The sequence below is a fragment of the Pteropus medius genome, unplaced genomic scaffold, assembly GCF_902729225.1.
Source record: "Pteropus medius unplaced genomic scaffold, Ma_sr-lr_union100, whole genome shotgun sequence".
Lineage (NCBI taxonomy): Eukaryota > Metazoa > Chordata > Mammalia > Chiroptera > Pteropodidae > Pteropus > Pteropus medius.
The window spans coordinates 1,227,939-1,253,318 of NW_024352947.1; the positions used below are offsets into that span (position 1 = coordinate 1,227,939).

Sequence of the window (25,380 nt, forward strand, 5' to 3'; positions counted from 1 at the left end):
ACGCGCGTGTCCCCTGTCCCCGGCGAGGGGCAGCGCTGGAGAACAGGGAGTCTGCAGGTCTCGAGACAGCCCAGACTGGGGACAAGGGCTGGCCGTAGCTGTCAGGTGGCTGGCGATTCACTTATCGGCTCCTTAGACTATTAAAATGGTTCCATTTCAGAGCAGGGCTCCCTGGGGACTTGCAAAACCCAAAGCCAGCTTTAGAAGGACTGAACGAAACACCAGAGGACTGGAAGGGAGACGGCGAGGAGGCCCAGGATTTGGGACTGTGAGTGTGCTTGCCACGCCTCCCAGGCCGGGGGTGGGGGCCTGGCCCACGTGGGGACACGTGAGTCAGCCAGACTTTTTCAACTGTGGAGGGATATGCAAAGCACCTGGACAAGGGCCTGACACCAGGGAAACACCACATCCGCCTGTGACTAGCAAACAATTCGAAAGAATTACACTAACCGACTGCCACTTTGTCTCTGACCAAAAACAGGGTGACGAGACCAAGCATCGGCACTCCCGAATGGGATCCCCAGAAGTTGTAGTGTTTGAAGTAAGAACCAACAGTTTAAGACGAGATACAACGAGCTTCACAGAGCCTCCAGGCAGCCAGATGGGCCTTCCAGCCTTCCCCTCCTGGCGCCCCGCCCCGCCCCGAATCCCATCACTGAAATCTTTGGCAGAGGGGACCCTCTTCTGATGCCTAATGTGAGGTGACAGCAGACACTCAGGGACTGGGTTTTGCATCAGGCACTTTTCTCTCCAGTGGGACTAAGCATTTCTCCAATGCGGCTCTTTGAGAGAGAGCTGGTCACACGTCCTCATACACATGCACAGACCCTTGTCCCCTGCCCACCGTGGACAGGCCGACAGGGTGGACCCCTCCCCCACGGGAACAGACTGTGAACCTGAGGACCCCCGCAGAATCGATTCTTGGCGAGAAGGAACACAGAAGCAGAAGTCCTGCTCTAGAAGCCCACGCCAAGTGGCCACGGATACCCTGAGATGGCGGCTGGACCTCGGAATGGAGGCTTCTAAGCAGGAAAGCACGTCGCTGCTCTGCACAGATGTTCGGACGCCTCCCTGCAGTAAAACGTCCCCCAAAGAGTTCTCTGTCCCCGTTTCCACCAGGGAAAGGAACACCCCTTCCGGCCCACCGGATACGCACGCTCCGAGGCCGGCATGGCTGGCTCCTAACTCACCACGGAACAGGAGACAGGAGGGCTCCGGTCCCAAAGGCCCAGTCTACAACACCCCGCACACACCCACGTGGTTCAAGCAGGGGAGGGGCCTCCTCTCGCTCACAAGCGTTTGCACCTTCAGAACTGTGGTTTTCAGGGTTCCAAAAAGGTCCCCCAACTTGTTTCTCTAAAGAAGTTTAAAGACGAGCCAGTGCTGGCTTCGCTTATTCTCTGGCCCTGAAACATGCAACGGTCTCCTCGACACATGCAGGCGAACTGCCCTGTAAACTCAAACCCACTTCCTCGTCCTGCAGGAAGCTCGCCTCTGGGGAATGCGATTCTGACAGGGGCGCCAAGGCCGCCGAAAGCAGGTTCAAGGTGACTTTAGGGGCCTTACTCTGTGGTTCTTTCTCCAGAATCTCACCGCCGACGCACGGCGATGAAATGACGCCCCAGAAACGGGCTCAGCGGGTCGAGATGGACGAGGCGACGGGGCCTGAAGGAAGAGCAGGGCGAGTCTGAGCATCCGAAGCTAAGGAAGACAGTGCGACCCTCCCTTCCAAACCACGCCCAGAGCAGGGCGGAGTCTGAGCACTGAAGCAAGGAAGACAGCGCCCTCCCACCTTACAAAACCACGCCCAGAGAAGGGCGGAGTCTGAGCATCCAGCTAAGGAAGATAGTGCGTCCCTCCCACTTACAAACCACGCCCAGAGCAGGGCGGAGTCTGAGGAAGACAGTGCGACCCTCCCGCTTCCAAACCGCGCCCAAGGCTCTGCCTCGTTCACATTCAGCCGTTTTCTCACCAGGAAAAGAAGGAAGGGCACGCGCTCTGCGTGCGTTTTGGGAATTATTATAAAACCTTCGGCAACATCCTGCGGGGTTCACTTCCGTGAATGATTCTCATAAGAACCCGGCGGTCTCGGTATGACTCGTGGCATAGACTTAACATCTCAGGTTTGAAAGTAATGGTTTCTTTTTACTAAGACATCATTAGCTGAACAAAACACATGCTGGTACACTTACTAGAGTACGAAGTAGCTTTATACGTAATTAAAATTAAATGGCACTTGTAAAAACAACTAAGTAGTATTTTGGGAGAAGGTGGCATCTCTGTTTCTCAAAGAATCTTTTCCCACTATTCAAAACACATGTTCTTTATTATACATCGGACACCAACGGCTCAATTCAAGTCATGTCCAGGTTACAAGCTAAAAACGTACACACGTGAAGCCACGCCACATTATGTGCTGGGTCACCTCTTCCGCACTCTGGGTTTGTCACTTAACGCTGAGCCTCGCTGTTAAGCACCCTGGCTGATCAGAAACAGAGCTGTTCAATATCGGAAACAGAATGGCTGTAACTTTGGCTCAAGCCCAATGGGCGTCTGGAAAGCAGACGGCTGGTCCCTCCCCAGACTCGCTCCATCATCGGAGAGCTTCTCCCCACCGCCAATCGCACCCGCCTCACTGGTGTGGGGCGGGGAGGAGGCTGCAGTTGGGGGAACAGTGGGCACCGAGGCGGCAGCGGTCACGGGGTGCCAGGCCGCCCACGTCTCACTGATGCACATGCTCCTCGCAAGGGCGCGGACCGTCCCACGACGGGTCTGGTCTGGTCCGCGGCCGATCTTCCCTCCTGGAGGGGGCCACCTGCCTCTTTTTCTCCCCGCTGCAGAAATGGAGGTCTCATTTCTTCAGCTCCTCTTCAAAAAGTCCCAGCAGGACGTGAAACGGAAATCCCCGGCAGGGGCAGGAAGACTGCGTCTCGTGACCATCGGAACCTCGAAGAAGTAACTCGGGCTCCGAAGCGCCTTCCACACAGTGCCCGCGGCTTGGCTAACGCTCCGTGACAGGGAGGGGTGGATGCGGGGACCTTCACTGCCCCACTGACATGCAGACACAGACGAGGGAGCGAGCCGTGCTGTCCACATTTGCATTTTCACAGACAGAAGCTCAGAGTTTCGCCTCGAGTGACTATGCCCTCTCTTTTACCCCCTTTACTTGCTATTTACTTTGAAACACCTTCAGGAGTGAAATGACACCTGCTCCTTTAACCATCCGTTCTGGTGTCGAATTGTTTGGCGCTATCGAAAAGATCGCCATTGTGCTACAATTTAAATCCAAGTCCTTTTATTCTGATCCGGATTCAAATGGAGAACCACAGAACAATATGCTGCGGTGATATCTATGACCACCGATCAGTTTCCTTGACAACCGAAAGCTCAAAATATCTAAATACCTAGGTCACAAAACACAGCAAATTAACTTGCCCCTTGTCACCGGGAGAAAAGAGAACTGCGTGGGAGACGTCACTGAATGAAGTGCTGGAGAAATGAGAAGGCAGCTGGGGTGACGGGGCGGTGGTTTTCCCGGTGGGTGCGTGGGGAGGGGCGGCACACCGCCGGCGGCGGAGGGTGCTGTGGGGCTTGTGGGAGAACCAGGGCAGAGCCGAGTGGGACCGGGGCCGGGCAGGATGCTACGGGGGCTGGCATCGCTGTTCTGCATTCTAAACATTTGCCCAGAGACCAGGTCGTCCGTTTTGTAATGCGGGAGAGGATGACCCAGAAATTAAGGAGTAAGTAACGAGAGCAGCGCTGGTCCGTAAACAAAGTTCATCGTGGTAGGAAAAGATTAACAGGTGAGCGGCAGGGAGGAGCAAATGGACGGCCTCAGAGGTTCTTTATTTAGGGAGGACCAAGAAGGAAATACACACGCTCGGGCTGTCGGGGAAGACTGTCCCTATTGCTGCCGAGGCGGCCCCAGGACACGGGGACCCCCTGAGAAGGCACACGCGGCCTATTTCTACCAGGAGAGAGCCAAGAGGTCAACCGAAGAGGTCAGCGGCGATGCCTTTGAAAGCTTCCTCATACCTGAGGACTTTAAAATGAAAACATCAGGGCCAATACTTAGGGTCAAGAAGTCCCTAGAAGCTCAGCAGTGCCCCCCGGGGGCAAAGCGGCCAGCCCGCCGCACCGACCCGGCCGGGTCTGTCTGCCGGGTGTCCACACGTGCTAAAGGGCGAGCCTGTCCGTCCTCTCCGCGGCCCGCAAGCTCAGAGGCCAGCGGAGCCTCCCAAGGGAGAAAACACGCCGGTTCTGGAAAAAGCAATTTGCCCAACAGCACCGCGCCGGCCCGAAAGCTAATTCGATTCCAAAATGGAGCCAGCTGGTCCCCGCTCAACACCGGGATGGAACCCACAGCTTCTTAAGAGCGTGACAAAATGATTAGCATTTCAAAATCAGTCGAGGTCCAGGGCTGGCTTTTAGGACCTGACGGCTCAGTCTCGACGGTATAGAGACACCGGTTCCCAAACTGTCTCATCGCATCCTGAGGCGTCCCAGGGTCCCAGAGAGGGGCTGTGGCCCTGCCAGCCACCGCACGGCCGCAGTGGGCAGGCGCCGCGGTCACTCTGAGACACGCGTCTCGGCCGAAGGGAGGACGTGGGCGTCACCGACAGGGACAGTTCCAGGAACGAAGCGCGAGAAGCCACGGCCGCTTCTAGAGCCCTCCCGAGGGCCGACGGGCGTCTCCGACGTGCTCCGTCGCTCACGCCGCTGGGTCGGCCCCTCGAGAATGTCCTCAGACTTGCTGCGTCCCAGACTGGGCTCTGCGCGACCAGAGGCGGGGCTCACGGCGCCGCTGCTCTCGTGGGAGCGACGACGTGCCAGATGCCGTGTGCGCGTGTCAACGCCCACCGCACGCTGCCAGGCAGCTGACGGTGACGCTCCTGGACCGGCCTTCTCCGCGGGGGGACGGCATGGAGTGGTCAGCGCTGCTGCGCTCACCCCGCAAGGCGCAAGGGGCCATGGCGCCCCAGGTCTCCCCGAGACCCCCCGGAGACTGAGGTTCGGTTAAAACTGGGAATCAGAACTTCAAGTGTGAAATTCCAAGTGCGACTCCGCAAATTATTGCATCCATGTAATAATTTTCATTTAATAAACAGGCTTAAATTCTAGACAGGATTCCTGGAGCGCAGTTCAGAAGTAAACGAAAATCACCTCGCTTTTGCTTCAGAGTCTGTTTTAAGGGACTCTGTCTAGGAAACCAAAATCGCCGGCGTCACCGAGAACGATGGCAGTCGACGGCAGGGAGGGGCGCGCGCTCACGCTTCGCCTCTGTTCTTTCTCGGCCCGTCCTGCCAAATGACCTCGAAGCGTTTCAGAAATAGCAGCGTCGGTCCGAGAATAGGAACAGAGAACAATGCGCATTGTGAGGCCGGCTCCTGGATGCTTCAGGAGTTTCTCTTTTAACAAACAAATCTGGAGAGCATTTTTAATTTTTAAAAAACCTGGACTGCATTGTCACCTGATGGTGACCCCGAGTGTGTTTATTCCTATACACACAGTTCAGACCCCAGAGACCCACCGTGGAATGCCGGGGCCTCGAAGTGGGGTCACGCACGGGGGCGTGAACCACCAGGGAGGCTTCTGCAGGCGGCGACGCCGGCGTCCAGCCCCTGAAATGTGGTTTGGAAAGTACGAGCCGGGCCCTGGGCTCCCGCGGGGGATGCTGGGAACGCGGGCTGAGGGGTGTGAGTCAGGGGGCGGGAGGCCTGTGGGGGCGCATTTTGGCCTGAGCCGAGAATGTTTTTGTTTAATTTTGGTCTTCAAGAGTATTTTTTATTCCTGTCTCTCATCCACTCCCTGAACACACACACACACACAGAGGTAGACACACACACAGGCAAAGGCAGGGACACACACATACATACACACATGCACACACACAGGCAGAGACACATGTACATACACACGTGCACACACAAGAACAGAGGGTCTACACACACAGCCACACACACACAAGGGCAGAAACACAAATGCTGGGCACACAGGGCAGAGGCAGCCTGCAGTTGTATGTGCACACATGTACACATACCAGGCAGAGAGACCTGCATTACATAGGGCCAGGGACACACCTGCACACAGAGGGCCAAGGATGCACATGCATGCACACACGTGCACACACACAGACGGATATGCCGTGCACACACACAGGGGACAGGATACACACATGCACCTGAGCCAGTTTACCTGTGTGCACCACAGACAGGATGCACATGCACATGTGCCCCACCCACCACAATGCCTGCCTGCAATGCACCTGGGGGCAGAGGATGCTGGACAACGTTACCTGCGTGCCACACCTGCAGATGCAGCCCATATGCACTGCGCGTGCATATGCTGCCATGCGCACACTGGAAGCCTGGGCGGGATGCACTGGATGGGGATGCCTGCAGCGCACACACCGCGCATGCACGCACAGACAAAGAGCCGGGTTGTGTCTTGCTTTTACCTGGAGACGGGGCCATGCCTTTGTGCAGCATCACCTCCCCTTACCTGCCACCACACTTCACTGCGTTAAAGTGATCTTTAGAAGGGGCACCTTAAATTTGTTTTAAAGTAAATTAAAACTAATTATCGTGATGGAAACAGATAAATACAAAGAAACCGAACGAAACTACGAATGATAGAATGAGGATCGTTGGCTAACAACAACCATAAAATAAAAATCGCGAATTATTTTTTTGGTCTTCAAAAATATTTGGGCAATTCTGTTGGTGCCTAATTCTGGGTTTCCGAATATCGCTCAAGCATTTGCCAACCCAGCCATATCGATGTTAGGTAACCTGTCATATACGTCAGTACCTCGGCCCTCTCCACAGCGTGTAAATACAGCAAATCAATTTCCGCTATTTTGTACGAGTCACCCGCATCGCCGAAGCTGTAACTTTCCATTTAAAAGCCAGGATATCTTAATGCGGTTCTGAGCCTGGGCAATAGGAGAATCAGAAAAATTAAACTAACTCCTGAATATCCCTTAAGAGGCAGGAATAGTTCAAAATTCAGAACCCTCTTTTAAGGCTAAGTGGCCCCAAGGGGATGCACAGTGCCCGCCCCGGCGCATTAAAAAGCGATCCCGAAGACTCGAGTCCTTTAGTCCCCAGGGTTCAACGGAAGCTCGCGCCCCGAAACGCGGACAGAAGCTGCAGCGGAAAGGATACGAGGGATCGCCACGAGCTGGGCGATCACGTGAAACGAAGAGCCCCACGCCATCTGCCAGGGAGCCACGTACGTCATGACGAACTGGAGCTTCCGGAGCAGGTCCCCGAGCTGAAGGCAGAAGAAGAACAAGGTTCGTCAGCGCTGATGGCCGCAGCGGCCGGGGTCACTCAGAGCGCACGTGTCACTGTTAGGCAGGGGCGGAGCGACTGCTGTGTGCCCTCCCGGGGCTCGGACCTCCCTGTGTCCCACAGGCAAGGCGGCCTCTGAGGACATTTGAACACGGCAGCAGGGTGATCGGAAGGAGCCTCGCGGGGTTAACGTCGCCAGGCTGGTCACATCGGCTGTTTGGCCGATGCGGTGCAGCCCTTTGCCTTTCCCTGAGAAACGCCCCCAGCGTGATCGCCCGTCCTCCACACCGGGTCATTTAGAGGGACATTCACGCGAACACGAACCGTCGCTGACACTGTTGAAGGTTCTGTGTATTAAGTCACGCCTCCAGCTGCTCCTGCTGGGGAAAAGAGCCCCCCAGCTCTGAGCTGCGAGTTACAAAGTGCCTGAGACAGCGAGATGGGACGTGGGAGCCACTGCATCTGTCAGACGAGCCAACGCAGGAGGAACCGAGCTCCAGGGAGAAGGTGGATGGGGCCTAAGGATGAAGGCGAAGGGGAACGCGCTCGGTGGCTTTGGCCGGAGGCCAGAGAAGACATCGGTGCCCAGCAGGATGGAGGAGCATGGTTGGCCCGGGCCGTGGACTAGGCCTTGCGGTGAGCAGGGATCGAGGGACCCCAGGTGCGACGTCTGCCGCCGTCACCTGCCCCTGTGAGTGTCCTCACAGGACGTCCCGCGAGCTCCATAGACACTCCTCACCCACAACCGGATGGCCCTAGCCCGTCTGGCACAGCAGACAGTGAAGCACACTCGCCAAGGCCACGGACGTGAAAAGACGCAGAACACGGAATTCTGAATGAGGCTCGCAGAGCACCACGTGACCCCAACGACGGGAAGGCAGCGGCTCGGACACGGGGTCATTTAGGAAACGTTCGAGGAGCCACGATGCCTCAGCCCTTCCGTGAAAGGCCAGCCTTGTGGTTTTGGAACAAGATTGTTCCATGAAAGTGTAATGAGGTAAAATGAGGTTAATCAGCATCCTCTCCACAGCTTCCTGGCAAATTTCTTGTCTCATTGTATTCTCACAAATACCCCGTTTTAAGGGAAAACCTTAGAGCAGAATTAAGCATCATTGGACGGGCCACATGAGATGAACCAACAATAAAATTTCCTTCAACATCACCGCAAACGTGGAATTCTTAAGGAGTTGTAGCATCTGGTTATGTACAGAACGCCCGAGGTCTAAATGTGACTCTAGTCACAGGTCTACAAGGAAGGGCGAGAGGCAGAGAGAAGGGAAGAGGAGAGAGACGAGAGAGAGAGAGAGAGATATGAAGGGAACGGGAAGTGGGGACATCCAGGGAAGGGAGACAGGAAACAGGAGGAGAGAGATCACGTGACTGGACTTGAAGATCTGTGGAGGAACCGGGCTCGTTTACGCTTCTCGAGTCCGTTCTGGATGGATCCGCACAGCTCCCAGGGCCTCGGAGGCGCCGACGGCCGAGGCAGCAGCAGGTGACTCTGCTACGTCGGCTCGAGGTCACGTCTCTTACGCTCACGTGAAGAGCTGTCTCCTCCCCGGCGCCTCGTTTACCTGTCAGCAGGTGACTTGCACAGACTGAGACTGACGGTCTCAAACTGTCAGACTCAGACGCTTGACTCGCTTCTGTTAAATGATGCGATTTCTTCTAAAGGCCGATAGCATCTCCTTCCGTCTCCACCATTAACCCAACCGGAGATGGACCGTTCTAGTTACAAAAGACAAGACTTCAAACACGTGACTCAAGAGTCCCCCGGAGCAAGCCGTGGCGGGTTCTCGCGCATCAACTTGCTCATTTATGCCTCACCGAACTCTAAAGAAACCTCTCAGTCACCTCACTAGGATGCTTAGTCCGTTTGTCAAGAATTAGCTTGGTGACTCATGCTTGGGTGAGAGTAGCAAGCATGAGCGAGACCGCCTTATGTGATGGACAACCCCTCGAACGCCCTAAAAATGAATCACGGGGTGTGAAATCTCTCCCGGTGGCTTCTCAGCGCTTGACCATATCCTGGGAGGCTTCTGAGCCGCCTTCGAACACAGCTGATAAGTAGGTCGGAAACTACGATCAGACAGCCAGCCCCGGGGAGAGCCTCCTCTGCAAGTTTAAAGCTCTAACGGGTGAAACTTGGCTGCACTATGATGAAGCGAATCTATTGCAATTATTTTTTTTGCTTCGTGCAGCAACTTGTATTTACATGTAAGCAAAACCAGTAATCAAGGACACGCTCTCTCATGCTCTAATTGCGGCCAAGGCCCTGGGTATTCGTGCTCATTTCCTACGTCTCTTGGTACCTTGTTTTTTTCCACAGATGTGGCGAAGAATAAAATATAAGCTTCGTGAAAGATTTTCAACACGCGCTGTCCTCAACCGGAAGAAGCCAGTTCTCCTGGGGGCCGGCCCTTTACGCATTTATAATTTCTACATAGCTGTCATTTAGTGCTCCCTACAAAGCTGCCAGAAAAGCACGTGCCGTAACGCGTCAGATGTCAACACAGGGCGATGTTTAAGTGGCTGAGGGCACGCCGCGTGGGTTTGAAGCCCGCTCACACCTGTCACGGGGTGATAATGGCACCGCCCCGTGGTGTCGTTTGAGAATTCAACAACTTCGTCTTTGTTAAGGACATAGAACCGTGCCTGGCAGCTGTAAGTTCAAAAGGAGAGTGTGATAAACGAATATTGGGACAGGTCTTATTTTGAGGACGTACTTAGCTCACCATCAGGAGATTCTAGAGCCCCTCCCAAACAACGCAACGCCCCAAGTCCAGAGCACGAAAGCTAACTCAGGGAGGCTGTGGGCTGCTTAGGCCAGAGCGTGAGCCACTGGCCCATGTGAAGCCAGAGGTCAGCAATTCCTGATTCTCTGTGTGCTGCTGTGTCCACCAGCAAACCCGGAGGCCATGAGCCTTCATGGATGACGGCAGCAGAAAGCAGCTAAAGGCAGGTGTCTTCCACGAGGCCTTGCTGCTGACGGCAAAGGGGCAGGGTCACAAGTGAGGACAGGACAAATTACGGCTGTAGCCACTATCGGGGACCTCTTCTCCGAGTGCACAGCGATGGAGGGGTCTGAGCTGTCCTGGAGTGCCCTTTCCAGTACAAATGCCCAATTAATAAAATACGACACCTCCCCGCAGGCCTAGAGACACCCCCGGGACCTCGGAAAGGCAGCCCACCCGGGTTTCTGTGCTTCTCCAACGCACAGCCCCAAGACGATCGATGTGGCTTACACGTTTCATTCCTAAAGGTGTGATCCCGGTTAAAAAGATTCCATTTCACATTTTCCTTTTATAGGGCGTTCATCTCAAAGGTGAAATCAGGTGAAAGAATGAAAAATCTGTAATGTCAAAAAGTAATGCCTAAGCACAAGAGGAAACCTAAATATCCCTCATTAACGAGAAGTGTATATGAAGAGGCACCTCAGGCGCCGTATTAGGCCATTGTGAATAAAATAATAAAACACGTGAGATAAGAATGAATAAGAACACCACCACCGAAAGCTTTCCAGTAACACTGCACCGAGGTGCTTTAAATAGAAATCCATTTACGCTGGCTGGGAGCTTGCATCCCCTCGGCTGTGTGGGGCCTCCGCTTTTACGAAGCTCATCTCACAAATGTTCTGCTTTCAAGACCTTAAATCTCAGCCCTATTAGAGCATGATCAACCTCAGGAGCTACCCAAGCACGACTACGAGACAAAACAAAACCATCTGCGTCTCTCCCACTGAAAACACGACGGAAAGAGTAAAGAAAGGCACCGTGGAGGAATTCTGGCTGGTTTCCCGAAGAAGACACTGTAAACGCTCTCGTTTCGAATGACCTATTTTGGAAATACCTCTCCGACGAGGCGGACACGTGCCAGCGTGTCTCTGTATAGAGAGGAAACCCGATCTGCACAAACCCACGAACCATCCCAGGAGAGTGTCACCAAGTAAAGATGACCCCGACACGTTTCCTCCCTCAGACGTCCCGAAATAAGGCGTATGCCATCTTTCCTCTGGGGACCGCCCTCCAATAAAGTTACTGACCATTTGTTGAACGTCCTCATGCTGGGCACTGTCTGAGGGAGCTGCGTGCAGGCGCATTCCATTTGATTAAACCAGAACTTTCTCTCCCAACCGAGCCGCCACCTGTCACCTGACCCGGCTTTTCTGGTCACACATTTTAGTTCTATCGCTTGCCGTTTTTGCTTCGTTTTGTTTTTACTGTTGGATTCAGCAAGTTTCCTTCTCGGAAAGAATGGACTTCACACAACTTTACAAAAAACGTGTCATTACCAGGGTCTGAACTCGAAGGGACACGTGAGACTTAAAGGAGCCCCAGAAACCGGCTGTCAAACGGAAGGTGAGCCGAGTCCCACGTGAGAGGCACCGAGGAGGAGGCGGCTCCGGAGAGCCTGGGAAGGGGCAGGAAAGGTGGGAGGGCATTTGGAGGTTCAAGGCGGAACGGGGAGAAAGCCAGGAGCAAAAGGACGGGGGGAAATTATCAGACATTTCGCGGCGAAGGCGGTGATGCGGGGAGCAGAAAATTGTTCAGGAAGAAACGGACCACACACTGAGATTCACTGCGCTAAAGAACTAGACATTCAACATTCGGTTTCTAAAGCATAGAGAAAAAAGGGGGTCAAAGAAGGTGCATTCCATTCGATAAAGGCAAGAAAGAGGGGGCGAGATGACAAAGAAAAGGCATCAAAGGTATACAGCAAAAAATATAAGAGCAAAAACATAGCAGTAATCGCAGTACCTGTAAACAGACAGAATGTGCCTATCAAGAGATCCTCAGCCTATATCAAGAAGAGAAATCTTGCTAGTTGCTTTTACAAGAAATATTAAAACGACTTAGAAAGTTTTACGTAACAGAATGAAAAAAAAAAGAGACCGGGTAAATCGTAACCAAAAGAAAGCTTCTTTATTCAAGCTATATTAATATTAGGTAAAATGGATTTTACTCAAAAAAGAAAAAAAGCAGTCCATAACAATAAAAGAGAAGAGGCACCAGGAAGATAAAATAATTAGAACGTATGTATTTAACCACCCATTCTCGAAATCGCTAAAGTAAAAGTGGACAGAATTACAAGGTGAGATGAAAAAATCTAAGTCATGGGGGGACATTTTAAGACACGTATCTCAGAAAAATTATAGTTTAATAAATGAATATGCATATAAAATATGTGACCAAGAGATATAAAAAGCTTTGTCTAAGAGATACATAGATTAGAACCTTGCAGCCAACCGAGACAAAGAATGCAATTTTTAAGCTCGGGTACATGATGACTCATTAAACTACAAAAGAAGTCTTGACCAAGGTGAATTGCTTCGCGGTTAAATGAAAAGTCGATTATAAAAAGATGGCACAATAACAACAGCAAAAAGCCGCCACAAACTTTGAGTTTGGGGATAATAACGACGAACGCGACACCGAATTAACTGAGAATAGATGGTAATTAAAATGTGAAAATATTTAAAGCTGAATGACAATGGCAAGCAGTAGCACCAGTCGCAACTGTGGGACTCAGCTAGAGCTGTCTGTAGAGGAAAAGCTGTAGCCTTGAAATGCGCTTCCTAGAAAAACTTCAGTTTACATCGGGAGGCTATTTTCTAATACAAAAAATGAACGAGAATATTATGAGAAAGGAAAATGTAGATGTTCTCGCCTATTAATATCAATGTAAAACTCAATAAGCTATTTTAAAAATGAATCTATAAATGTATAAAACACATCAAACCAAATTTGGTTCATCTCCTAATAGTTTAATAATAAAAAAGTCAATATAATTCACAAAATGAAGAGTAAAAAAAAATCTGATGCTCCATTGATGTTGAAAGAATGTTGAAAAATGAACTCAACGTGCGCTCAAAAAAAAAAAAAATCTCCTGCAACCTGCTAACAAAAGCTTTTCTTAAACCTGATAAAAGATGCGAGTCTTACACTGCAGTCAACACCACACTTAACAGTGATACGCAACGTAGCAGGATTAGTCAGATGAGAATTATCAAACGAGACGGATCTGATTCACCTACGACAGAAAAGTGAAAATAAAAACCATTACGAAGACTGAAATCTAAGGAGGGAGAAAAAGCCAGGGTAATAATTCATCATCGGTGATGCAGGATGAGATGCCCAGCAGCGGGGAGCCACTCAGGCAAACGAGCGGGAGCTAATGAAGAGAAATGCAACCGGCCCCCATTCTTTGATCAGCGGGCCTTATGCAGCCAGATAAAGACCCCCAGGAGAACACGACAGAGAGAATTAGTTAGGTTCATACTTCATAACTGCTAATTAGTGCGTCCAGAGATGTAAATGAAGTCACCACTGCACACGGAAACGTTACAATCTACAAGGAGGTCAGGAGGCAGAAATCCGGACGGTCTCGTCAAGACGTCTAAGAACTGGGAATGAAATGAAACCCCGAGTCTGCATGGGCCGCCCCGTGCGGTGGACGGCAGGGGTGCGGGCCCAGGGGTGCGGGGGGCGGGTGTTGCCGGGGAAGGGGGGAGGCTGGAGTTCAACACGGAAGAAGCGGGAGGTGACACAAGAGCTGGCCAGAGCCACCTTCGGTCTTTAAGCATCCTGTCCAGACCGACTTGGAAGCGACGTGATAGAAATACCATCGTTTATGCGGACGCTCTGCCTCCTTTGAATTTCCTTCATCCCACTACTCTGTATGGTACAGTTTCCCCATCTTCTTTAGAGTTTATTTACCCTTTTCTTCCCTGTGGAGAAGAGGCAGCTTTCTGGAGTCTGTTCTTGGGGGCTTCCTTCCCGGGCCCCTTATAATCCTGTGGGTGGCACGAGCTGCCTCTGGAAAGGGCTGTGAGGGCCAAGTTCAAAGCTTCCTGCTTTTACCCATGCAGCATTTGAGTAAGTGGGGCGAATCATGCCAACATCTGCAGCCACGTGGCAGCTCCTCCTCCAGCTTCCGAGTGGCCTCCCGTCCGCCCCGCCCCCACGCACCCCCCAGATACCTCCGTTACGTTCTCCCCTGAGGTTTCATTCCTGTGCAAACACTTCTTCGGCGTAGTACACGTGAAAACGAGAGGATTCGGACAGCGACGGCCACGTCACAGAAGCTTTCTGCTTTAAGTAACCACCCTTTCGAAATTCGTCTAGTACAAATACAATAATACAGTCTCACTTTCAAGATTCCATATAGTTCAAAATTGCATAAATTGTAAAGTGAAAGTTCTTGTTACCCACCTCACGCGGACCTAACTCCAGTACCAGCCACAGATGATGGGTGGTCGAGGTGTCCTTCCCGGAATTCCCTGCATATGCACATGTGCAACCACGTGTGCACACACGCATGTACCTGTGCATATATCACGCACATGTGCATGTGCACACATCACACACATGCACATATGCACATGTATGCACGAACATGCGCGTGCACATGTGAGTGTGTGCACATATGGTGCGCTGCGTGTGTGCATGTGAATGTGTTGCGCGCCTGTGCGCATGTATATAGGCACATGTGCATGTGCGCATGTGTGCACATGCGTGTGGATGTGTGTGCACGTGTGTGCGTGTGTGCACATGCGTGTGGATATGCATGTGTGTGTGTGCGCACGTGCGTGTGTGTCCCTTTAATCTAAATCGAGTAGCAGCATATAGTATTCTGAAACCTAGGTTCCCTACCTCATCTATCATGGACATCTTTAACACTGCCATAAAGTCTCTCCCGCACGTCTAATTAGCTGCATTGCTCCGTCGTCTGGCTAGATGGCCTATGAGTCACTATACCGCCGAGAGACACCTGGGCTACAAAAGTTAATTTAAAACCATAGCTGAAAAAAATGTCACCCGCTTGTCTAAGAGATCATCACACAAAGCCAGTGCAGGGGCCGTCGATACAGCACTCTCCCCCGACCTAGACCACTGGGCGGGCACACAGCCCCCGTGGGGCCGGCCACCGTGACAAGCCCCTCGGTACATGACCACTGATGTGGGGGCAAGCAGATCCCGGGGTGCAGATAATAAGCACAGGATATTATGGAGGTGGGGCGTCTGGTGGCTCTCTCGTCCCAGTATGGAAGTCGCACGGAGCATGGAGCTGAGCAGAATCCAGCCAAACGAGCAGGAGCGAGAGCACAGAGGACAGAGCCCGCTACCGCCGTTTGCTTCCGGCGTGGCTAGGACTCAAGCGAGGTCCACCCTGGGGCGCTCCACCTCGCTAAAGCAACAGAGTTCCAACTTTGAGGTTTTGTCACTTGCCATCAGAAGGTTCTGACTAATATACCAAACCGATCAAACCTTCATGCAGAATTAAAAAGTAGTTCAAAGGGCTTCGGGCTTCTTCCCTGGGACATACCAAGCTGAGAAGAGCATTGCTCCCACCCTTACAGATTCATTTCAAGTTCAAGACTGTTTTTCTAACCCACTGGAGAACTGGGTTGGAGAGCAGCCCCCTAGCCCACGACCGAAGGAGAGACAGGCACCTTCGGGAGCGGGGAGACAATAAGTGCTCGCTCCTCTGGGGCAGGTGTGGCCAGACTCTGCTAGAAAAAGTTTGGCCAGAAGATGCGATGAACTGGCAGCAGCTAAGCATGGGCTGGGGCGACCCTGTGAGCGGCAGACCAGCATCCCGGTGACGAGGATGGGCTTTGCAGTTAGACGGACCTGGCTTCTTGCCTCCGCTCTGCCCCTCTCTAGCTCAGACAAGCTTCGTTCCACTGAGATTTCTCATCTGCAAAGCGGGAATGGTCGTGGCACCTGCTTCGGAAACGTATTGTGAACAGTGACATAACGCGTGTACATTTTTAGCTCAGGACTCAGCATATAAGCGCTCAATAAATACCGGTTATTTTACGTACAGCCCTTAACGACGTGTTTTCAAAAGCGTTCATTACACGTCTGTCTCCTCCACGTCCTCCACTGCGGCGCCTGCGCACGGCAGCAGGCACTGGGCGCTATCGCCGCCTCGGCCTTGCCTCAGATCATCGGGCGTCAGATGCTCCTAGGGCCCCGGTCCCTGGTGCCACAAAGATTGGGGACCGCTGCTCCAGCAGATGAGTAAGTGTAAGTGCTATGTCGTTTTCCAAACTGTGAAACGACCAGTGGAAAAAGCCTCAGGTGTTTCCCGACTCTTCGAGGGACAGACCCGCGGCTGACGCCCTCAGTGGCATGTTTCTTGTCACTTGCTGATGTTCAGTCACTTGCCTGATCTTTGCGATGGCCGCTGATTTTCCTGACGAGAGAGGCATTTCCCCTCCTCCTTCCTGGGTGTTTTAAACTTACTCGGTCTGGTCAGCGGCCTTTCTCCACCTGAGGCAGAAGCACCGTGGTTTGGTCCTCTCGAGGTGCTTCACCAGCAGGTCGCTCAGGAAAGCAAGCGCGGGGCAGCCGGTGACCTCGCGGACCTCGGCCTAAGTGTGCGCACCTGGCCGAGGACACACGCTCCTACTCCTGTGGGAACCGGGAGCCTCCATCCGGCAAAGGGTGACGAGTGCCAGTGGTCGGCCTCGCACAGAAGACGTCTCCCGTCTCACAGCCAAATTGATCCCTCTGTTCTAGAAGCATCTTAAGGAAGGCTCGGACGAGGGCTCCCGGCTGCTGAGTAATAAGGTCTGCAGAACTCCGTCGGCGGGGCGTCTGGAGGTGTCCCCGCCCCTGGACCCCCTGAAGCCACTCATGCGGCTTTTTGCCTGCAACGCGCATCGCTGTCTGTCTCCGCTGAGACTCGAGCTCTTCAGCTTTTGGTCTCGCAGAGGGCCGTGGCCACTGTCCCTGGGGGGAGGGACCGGGACGCTGGCCAGGAGCAGCCTCCGTCAGGAGAGAAAGCCCCGGACTTTTAAAAATATGGGAGCCCATAAACACCTCGTTGACACATTAGCAGCGACACGTTGGTCTACGTGGACCTTTGAACGACGTGACTCAACCCACGTGTTTACTAAGTACACTTTGGCATGAGAATAGAGGAGAAAATGAAGAAAAAAGGGTGTAACTTTCACGCCAGGCTTGACGTCGAGTGGGGGGACTGCCCCCCGCTTTGCAGGCGGAGGTGTGCGGGAGCCGCCGGCATGCCTGCAGCCCTCCGTCCCTTCCCAGGAGGTGACTCGCGGCCGCCCGTGCGGTGAACCCGCCTCGGGGAGCGTGGGCGCCTCACCTGGGCGTGGAAGGCGGGAGGGTGACACGCGGGCTCCGCATCCTGCCTGAAGGGTGTTCGGGGCGGGGCGGGCATTTCCCGCAGTTACATGGCACCGTTCAGAGCGGAGTCGCGGCTGTGGCCGCATGTCATGAGCCGGCCAGCTGGACGCATCGGCGCGTCACCACCGGGCAGACAAACCCACGCCTAGACGCGGACTGTGTTCTCCCCTCTCGGTTCCGCGGGAGGAGCCTGGCTGACCGCAGAGCACAGGGCACAGCCGGGTGGCCAGCTCTGCAGCCAGGAGTGACCAGGACAGCGGGCAGTGGCGAAGTCACTAAACAAGATCCGCCGGAGGCCCAGAAAACCGAACACACACCGCGAGGAGCCCAAGGCGGACATTCGGAGTGACCCACACACTCCATCTGAAACCTCCGTCCTCCCGCGCACCCCACCCCTGCTGTGAATCGTCACCTCCAAGAATAACAGAACGTCACGCAGCCCCCGCATCCAAGCTCAGACTTCGTTTCTCAAAAAGCAGATTTCCACGTCCAAGCTCTCGACCGGATTCAGTTAACTGCACGAGGCAGCTCAGGGTCCCGCGTCTGCATCTGTCAGCTGCTGCAGGAGGCAGGAGGCCGCCACTCGACGAGGTCCCAGTTCTCTAGGGGACACGGGCGTGCGGATAGTGTTCTTCGTTTCTGGACACAGGGGTGCATAGAGGGGAGGGGCACGGGCGGTGGGCAGGTCCCCTGAGGGCCGATTGTGGGGAGGGGCACCTTCAGGCCGAGGCAACAGGGGCAGGGGTCTGGAGCCGGGGCGTCCGTCCGCGGTGGGGGCGCTGGGGACCCTGAGTCCAGCAGCAGGTGCTGGCAGAGGGCAGAGCTGCCGGGACGGCGGGCGCTGGTCAGCCTGCGGCCACCGCCAGGGAGCCGGCCTCTGCCCTGCAGGACTCGGGGGCCATGTCGGGGCTGTGAGCAGGGACGAGGCCGGGGCTGTGTTCGGGGGACGTCCGGCATCCACTCCCACGCGCAGAGAGGGCAGGTGTCACCCTCCTTGTTCCAGAGAGGAAAAGCTGCACAGACTGGACGTGGGCGCCTGCGGAACCCGTCGGAGCAGTGACGTCGCATCCGACACCTCGCGCCGCCCCCCCCGTCCTCCCTCCCTGACCCCGGTCCCGTGGTTCGGTTGGGGCTCAGGCGCGGAGAAGCAGCCCAGGCCTCACTGACCTGGCCGCCGAACCTCGTTCATACACGAACACGTGACACGGAGGGCGTCAGCGAGACCCGCCCCAGGATTTCAGCTAGGACTCTAAGGAGAGACGCTTCCCTCGGTCGCCGGCTCCTGTCAGCCCTGCTTCCGGAACACGTCCCCTCCCGGACGCGTCCCCTTCCCTGTGTCTTCGCTTTGGCACCGCGGTGCACGCTCTCGTGACGAGCTGCCCGGATTATCACAGTCCTCCGTACCCGAGTTCCAGGACCCCGCGCGTCCTCGGCTTTTACCCCCGCCGGCGACATTCCCCGCATCCCACGACTGCTCGGTCGCCACGTAGACACGAAGTCCAAACGCTGACACGTCCGGCTCCAGCTGCCCCTGCTCTCCCTCCCGAGTCCTCACAGTTCCCGACGGTTCCCAGAACACACCGAAGTCCCTCCTGCTCCCGAGCCCGTGCACGTGCCACTTCCTCCAGGCAGCCCTCTCCGCCCGCCTCCTCCGACTCACTCCCTCATCCTTCAAAGCGGGGAGTCGGCATCACGGTTTCTGATTTTCCCAGGTAGGACCAGGTACCGTTTTCTTGTGGCCTCTCACAGTTCTCTGCCACGGCTTATCATGCTTTGCTGGAACCACCTCTCTACCCGTCCGCTTTCTTTCCAGATGCTCCGAGCAGGGGCGGCAATGCCACGAGGCACGGCCTCAGGGCGGAGTCCTGCTCTGCCATTTTATAAGGGAGACCTTAGGGCAATTAACTCCGTTTCGGTGCCACAAAGCTATCGCGAGGGTCAGGCAGATCATGGTGCTGGACGACACCCAGCCCGGGGACCGCACCCAACAGGGATCTGCTGCTGTCCTTCTCGTTAGCAGTAATCTTGGTGCCTCGCCCGATGCCTGGCACGGAAGGTATGCTCAATAGACGAACGACTGCTTTTTTGAACAAAGTATTTAAACAAATACTCTGCAAAAGCCTTCGGTCCCTAAAACGCAGTTCCGTTTTAATGCAAGACTTTCCACCTGCACACAGCTAAGAAAGGAGAATGCCATTTAGAAGCTCCGATTTCAAATGACTCCGATGCTCATTGCCGTTATCCGTAACACAGCGCTCACCGTGGCTCCGGCGCGATTACTCCCCCGGCTTTCTATATAAACGGCCTCACCCATTAATTTTAATTTCCTAAATGGTAAAAGCGCTAGCTGCTATGTTGAACTAATGGCCTGTAGCATTTCATGCTTATTGCATTCTGGAAACACTGGCAGAACGATCCTCCAGCAAGATTTTTTTCAAGCCCCGTTTCTAGAACTAAAAATTACTAAAAATTTCAGAAGAGGATGTTTGCCAAGAACATTTTCAGGACCCGCGGGAGAGCGGGAAAGGACGTCTGTCATCCTCGTTTCCATCGCAAACGAGTATGTCCTGCGACCGAGCCTCGTCACGTGGAGCGTGCCTTGTGTCCCCTAGAGATGTTAGAAGTTAATTACATTAATTGATTCTTGAAAGAGCAGAACGGCTAATGAGCAGAAGAGAGAGAGACAAGGCGAGCGGGCGAGGAAGGGTGGTCTAACGCCCCTGGGGGTGTGTGGCTGGAGCGCCACCCCTCTCGGGATGGGACGTGCAGGGGCCCTTCTCCCCTCCCCGCCCCCAGCCCCGGACGCCCCCGCGAGGAACCTCCCGCCCCCCAATGCCGACGCTCGGGCGGCACTGAACCCTTCCGTCAGGCTCTGGCCCTCCAACTCATTATTTCTCATTTTCACTCGCGTGGCAGACCGAAGAGGCCTTCATGCAAGGGGTCTTCCATGCCTCAGGGGACTCGGGGACCAGGGAGGCAGGGACTCACGCGGGTGGCGGGGGCTGGAGGCTGCAGCTATTCCGTTCCCTGGCCTCGAGGAGCTTTGCTCTTGCTCTGTAGTCCCTCTCCCCCATGCGTGTCTCCCCTCTTTCTGCCATAAAGGCTGAAGGATTACGGGCCACCGACTTCAAACGAGTCTCATAGTCACGTCGTTTCTTTCTTCCGAGGAGACCGGATGCCCTTCCATCGTCTTGCGTTCATCCTCGGCCCTTCTGCCAGGTGGGCTGCCAGGCTAACGAACACGACTTCCCGTTTAGCAGAACAGGAGCAGGGTGGGGGACGGGGGGCGGCTTAGGGATCTCTGCAGCCGTTGATGCCAGCGCCTGCCACGAGCAGGACCCCGACGCGGCTACCGAACAACGAACGTTTCGTGCCACGCGCGCCTCCAGGACAGACACCGACACAGACCATTGTTTGCAGACACAGGGAAACGAGGAAGGTGGACGGAAAGCACCAGCCGGGCTCCGCGGGCGGCGTCTGCACAGGAAGCGTCGCGGTGGCTCCCCCGCCGGCCCCTCTGCCGCTGTCACTAATCGGCACTGGCTTTTTTTCCAGGAAGATCTCAAATGCCGTCGCTTTCTTTAACTCTGTTTTTTTGTTTTTTTGTTTTTGTTTTTGTTTTTTTGTTTTTCTTTTGGTCTGGGAATCAGATCTTGTTTCTCATTCTAGAAAGTGCACTGCTGCCAGCCCTCTCGAGATGAAAGCGAGCAGGCCCTGGAGGGACCTGGGGATGTGTCGGGACCGACTCTGCACCGTGTGCTTATTTTTCTAGCTTTTGTCTCACTTGTTTTTTTTTTTTGGTTTGGGTTTTTTTTTTTTGCTTTTAGACTCAGCCATTATCTCCAGCCTAAAAGCAGGCAATTCAGCGTACGCACGCACGCTCCCTCCATTAGAGAGGATCAGAACGCGGCCACCATGGTTCTGTCGGAAATGTCTAGCGTTCTAATTGGCGCTTCAAAGAGCTTATGGCGAGTGCACGCCGAATGCCTGCAGCTTCCATGTTTCCGCGGGTTTAGCTTCAGACTGCATCCCGTCAGGTCCCATGGTCTGCTCACTCACAGGACGGCACCCGGTGTCCCCGTGGACAAGGACAATGAACGGCAGCTCCGCGTAAGCCCGTCCTTGCCCCCAGCATGCCTGTCCCCCGATGCCACGGCTAGCCGCGTACTTTCGGCAGTGGCCTCTCTCACTGACCAGCGGGCAGCCCGGTGGGGACAGGCCACCTGTGCTCCAGTAAATGAAAGTCTCGGTTCCCCCTGCAGAGAGGCAGGCTCGTTCAGAAAACTGTTACAGCCGGAGCTCTGCTCCCCGCCACGCTGCTGTTCACCGGGGACGCTCACTTCACAGAATGACACTGGAGCGGATGGTTCGGTGGGGACGCACGGCCACATGCCTTCACAAACGAGAAAGTGGGTGATTCCACTTTTTCTGCATACGATGGCGTTCAAAATTCTGCCTCGCATTTGGAAAATGCATTCTACTTAAAAATTCCTTTCATAGTCCTATTAATTAATCCTCTCGACACCCAGGTAAGACTGGCATGATTATTTCCACGGTACAAGACCCCGACATCCAGGGTGGACGACAAACATCGGCCCGTCAAAACATGTAAAATGGCAGAGTCACGAAGTCAAGCCTTCCCCGGCATGCTCTGCATTTGAGGAGACCCCCACGAGCAGCAAAATCATTTAAGATAAACTCACAAATGTTTTAAAAAGCCCAAGATATAATTTTACATGAGATATCCATGTGAGATATCAGGAATTTATACATCACGAAGGAAAATCGGGCATGGAAGCCTGCAGTTTGAACCGTCGGAAAAATGGGATGTGTGTATCAAGACCGAACAGAACCCGCACAGACAGAGGAGGACTTGTTTGAGAGTCAAGGAGTGAGTCCGGGGTCCCGGGAGCAGAGGCGAGACAGGGCGGGCTGCGGAGGGAAAAGTAAGGAGCAAGCGACAAGTGACACAAGGCGGGGCGTGGACAGCTGAGCAATCGGCGTCCGTCGGAGTCGGGGCAGGAAGCGCGCAAGCGGCGACGAGGTAATGCAGTTACTCACAGAGCTTTCGTGAGAATATGAGTTTTGCAATTTCGTTACTTAAAACAAGCAGAGAGAAAGCTAGTCGAGAGATAAGCAATTAAGAGAAAAATTAACAGAACCAATTCCGAAAGAGGTAAGAAAATCGAGTTCGGGAGGAAAAAAAAAAAATAACCCTTCACGTTTAAACACGAACCGACGGGGAAGGTGTGGGTTACGTCCACCTTGGGGCAGAAACCCCGTGGCTGCTGTTAAACCCGGAGCGAGGAAGCCGGATGCGACAGGCGTCATGACGTCCCTCGGCTTATTTGCCAGGAGCTGTTAAAAATTCCTTTTCCTTTCTGTTGACAGAGCCAGCCTTAGTTAGGGTGCTCAGAATACACTCGGGCCAGGATCCAGAGGGTTCTCTCGTCCCCGCGTTACACATTAGATACCATGTATCCATTTCCGGAATTGCGATCAGGATTCGTCACCGCCTGGAAGCTCGACCTGTGACAAGCTAAGGGAAGGGACATGGGCCAGGAGACCGGGCTCTCGGTACCAGGCCTCAAATTTACCTCAAGAGGCAGAATGCCAGCTACGTTAAAAATAAAAAAAAAGAAAAAGAAATAAGAAAAGTCTGGTTGCTCATCTTTAATTCAGAGCATCTGAGATCTGGAGAAGTTCTATAATGAGATCGTTAACAGAGACCATCATAAAATTTCAAGCCACGTTAATGGCTGATTCATGTTAATTAGTGACTTTGGGCAAATAACGTGGCATATTTACACTCCACGGGGAATGTTCCCAACACGGCAGCAGAAGCGTAACGCGCATGTGTAATTCAATTTAATCTCATGCTATGATTCTTTTCTTAAGAAAAAGTTTAAAACTCTTGAAACGTTTGCTGAGCAACGTACCTTTTCAACTTTAAAATGGAGAAAACGGCAGATTGACTTGCCTTGCTAGATAAAATGGACACCATGAAGAAATCCAGCAGGAAACTCTCGGAAATATCTTTGTAGTCAAAATGGAAAAACAGCACGGTGAAGGTCAAGTGCACGAACTGGTGAGCCGGGTTGCAGAAGGACACCCGCAGCAGCTTCATGCTGGCCATGGTCACCAGGAAGACGTACCAGCTGTTGGAGAGACGGGGAGGAGGGGTCAATGGTGGCGGCAAAGCACCCGGTGACCGATGCGGCCGGCGTTCCTCCAGCGCGTGCTGTGCCATCGGCCCTTCGCAGGCCCACGAGGCTGGCTCCTCCGGACGGAGGAGGAAACCGAGCCTCGGAGCTCGAGTCGCTCGTGGACGGACAGGCTCACGGGGCAGAGCCAGGACTGAGGCTCGGGGACAAGGGACAGACCCTTGAGCATGGGCCCTGCCGCTAGAGGAGGCTCCTCTCTACCGCACGCTTTCCGCTGTCCCCTGTCCTTCGGCAAGGACACGGAGCCCCCTTGGAGCTTATTGAGGGACACGTGCAGTGACAGGTTCCGCGGGCCAGTGAGGAATCAGAGAGCACGCTGTCCCCGCCAGGTCTGCTCAGCGTGTGCCTTTAACGAGAAGAACCTTAGTGAGGTGGTGACGTCATCGCGGTCAGTACTAAATTCTGAGAACAGGTCCCCGTGGCCCCTAGGCGAAGCCATCTCTTACGTGTCAACGTCTAGCGTCTTTCCGTCTTTCCGCAGGCTGGCCCGCCCGGTGAGCTCACACTCCTGGCCTCCCTTCCTTTCTGCCAAAGTTCTGGCGCTGACATTGTTCCCACGGCAGAGGCCGTCGGGGAACGGCCGACCCGCCAGAGACTGCGCGGCCAAGGGCAGAGGTCCGGACGGTCTGGCAGAGTGTGACTGCCGGAGGGGACGTCCTTCTGCAGGAGGGCTCTGCGCATTTGGACCACATCCCCCCGACTGTAACTTCCTCTCTGGGGACTCGAAAGAAAGGCGGGCGTGGGAGCTTTCCGGGGAACGGCGACACTCGAAGGAGACAGGTCCCCTTTTTCTGGCTAAATGCAGACGACCGGGCCGTTCCCCAATGCCCCTGAGCCGGGGGGTGGGGGTGGAGGACAGGATGGGGCTCTGGACCCTTCCCGGCATTGTTACGACTTCATCCCAAGATGAGGGCATTTGAAAGGCGCTTTCAAAGTCTTTGCACGTATCCGGTGCGAAATTGTCGCTTCTGTCATAAAAAGGATCTAATTCTGTTTGCCCGTCTGACACTTACAAGCCTTTAGTCCTTCCCTACTCTGCCCCCGGTGCCCAGAGGGAGGGGTGCCCGAGGCCCTTCGGGGACACGGGCCCTGCCCCCCTGCGGTCTGGGGAGCGGAGTTTTGCCTGCAGCCTTGAGTCAAACCCTCGGGGCTCCGGCCTGTGACCTGCCTTCCCTAGGCCCGCCATGAGAACACGCAATCGAGCCCGACCGCGGATCGGCTGCCTCTGACAGTGGCCCAGGGTACAGGAACGCTGGGGGATTGCCAAAGCCCTCGGAGGGACCCCAACAGCGAGCGTCGGAAGACAAGGGAGAGTTCAGTTTTCAGGGGAGATGGGTGATTTTCTGGGTTATTCGGGCCGAATCTGGGTGAGAGTTAACTCTGAGTCTTCTGTCTTCTGTGACGATGCTTCGAAGGACAGCGTGCCTGCTGAGTTCCATGGTGATGACCGGCGAGGACGGCGGGGTGAGGACTTAAGGCCTGGCCACTGTGACCCTGCGACGGGTGCTTCTAGCCCATGGTTCGTAGCTGAAGGTTCTGCGGAGTCTTCATCGGTGAACGGTGAGCCACTTGGGGCAAAGCATCCATTTAGATCACACTGGGAAAGATAAACACCTAACGAGATATTATGGTCTCCTCGCTCGACCAGCCAGCCATCCACCCTTCTACCACTTACTAGTGTTTTGGGATTGGAAGGTGACT

General features: G+C 54.2%; 1 protein-coding gene across 1 annotated transcript in view; it reads right to left on the bottom strand.

The window, feature by feature from the left end:
- Positions 1 to 7,098: 7,098 nt before the first annotated feature.
- The window catches only part of LOC120592610 (pecanex-like protein 2), a gene marked incomplete at its 5' end in the record, with an annotated part of 68,465 nt that continues 50,183 nt past the window's right edge, over positions 7,099 to 25,380 (bottom strand). The window contains 2 exons of the mRNA XM_039850346.1: positions 7,099 to 7,275; positions 23,436 to 23,613. Coding sequence (XP_039706280.1) covers positions 7,099 to 7,275; positions 23,436 to 23,613 — 355 coding nt within the window. The remainder of the gene's footprint in view (positions 7,276 to 23,435; positions 23,614 to 25,380) is intronic.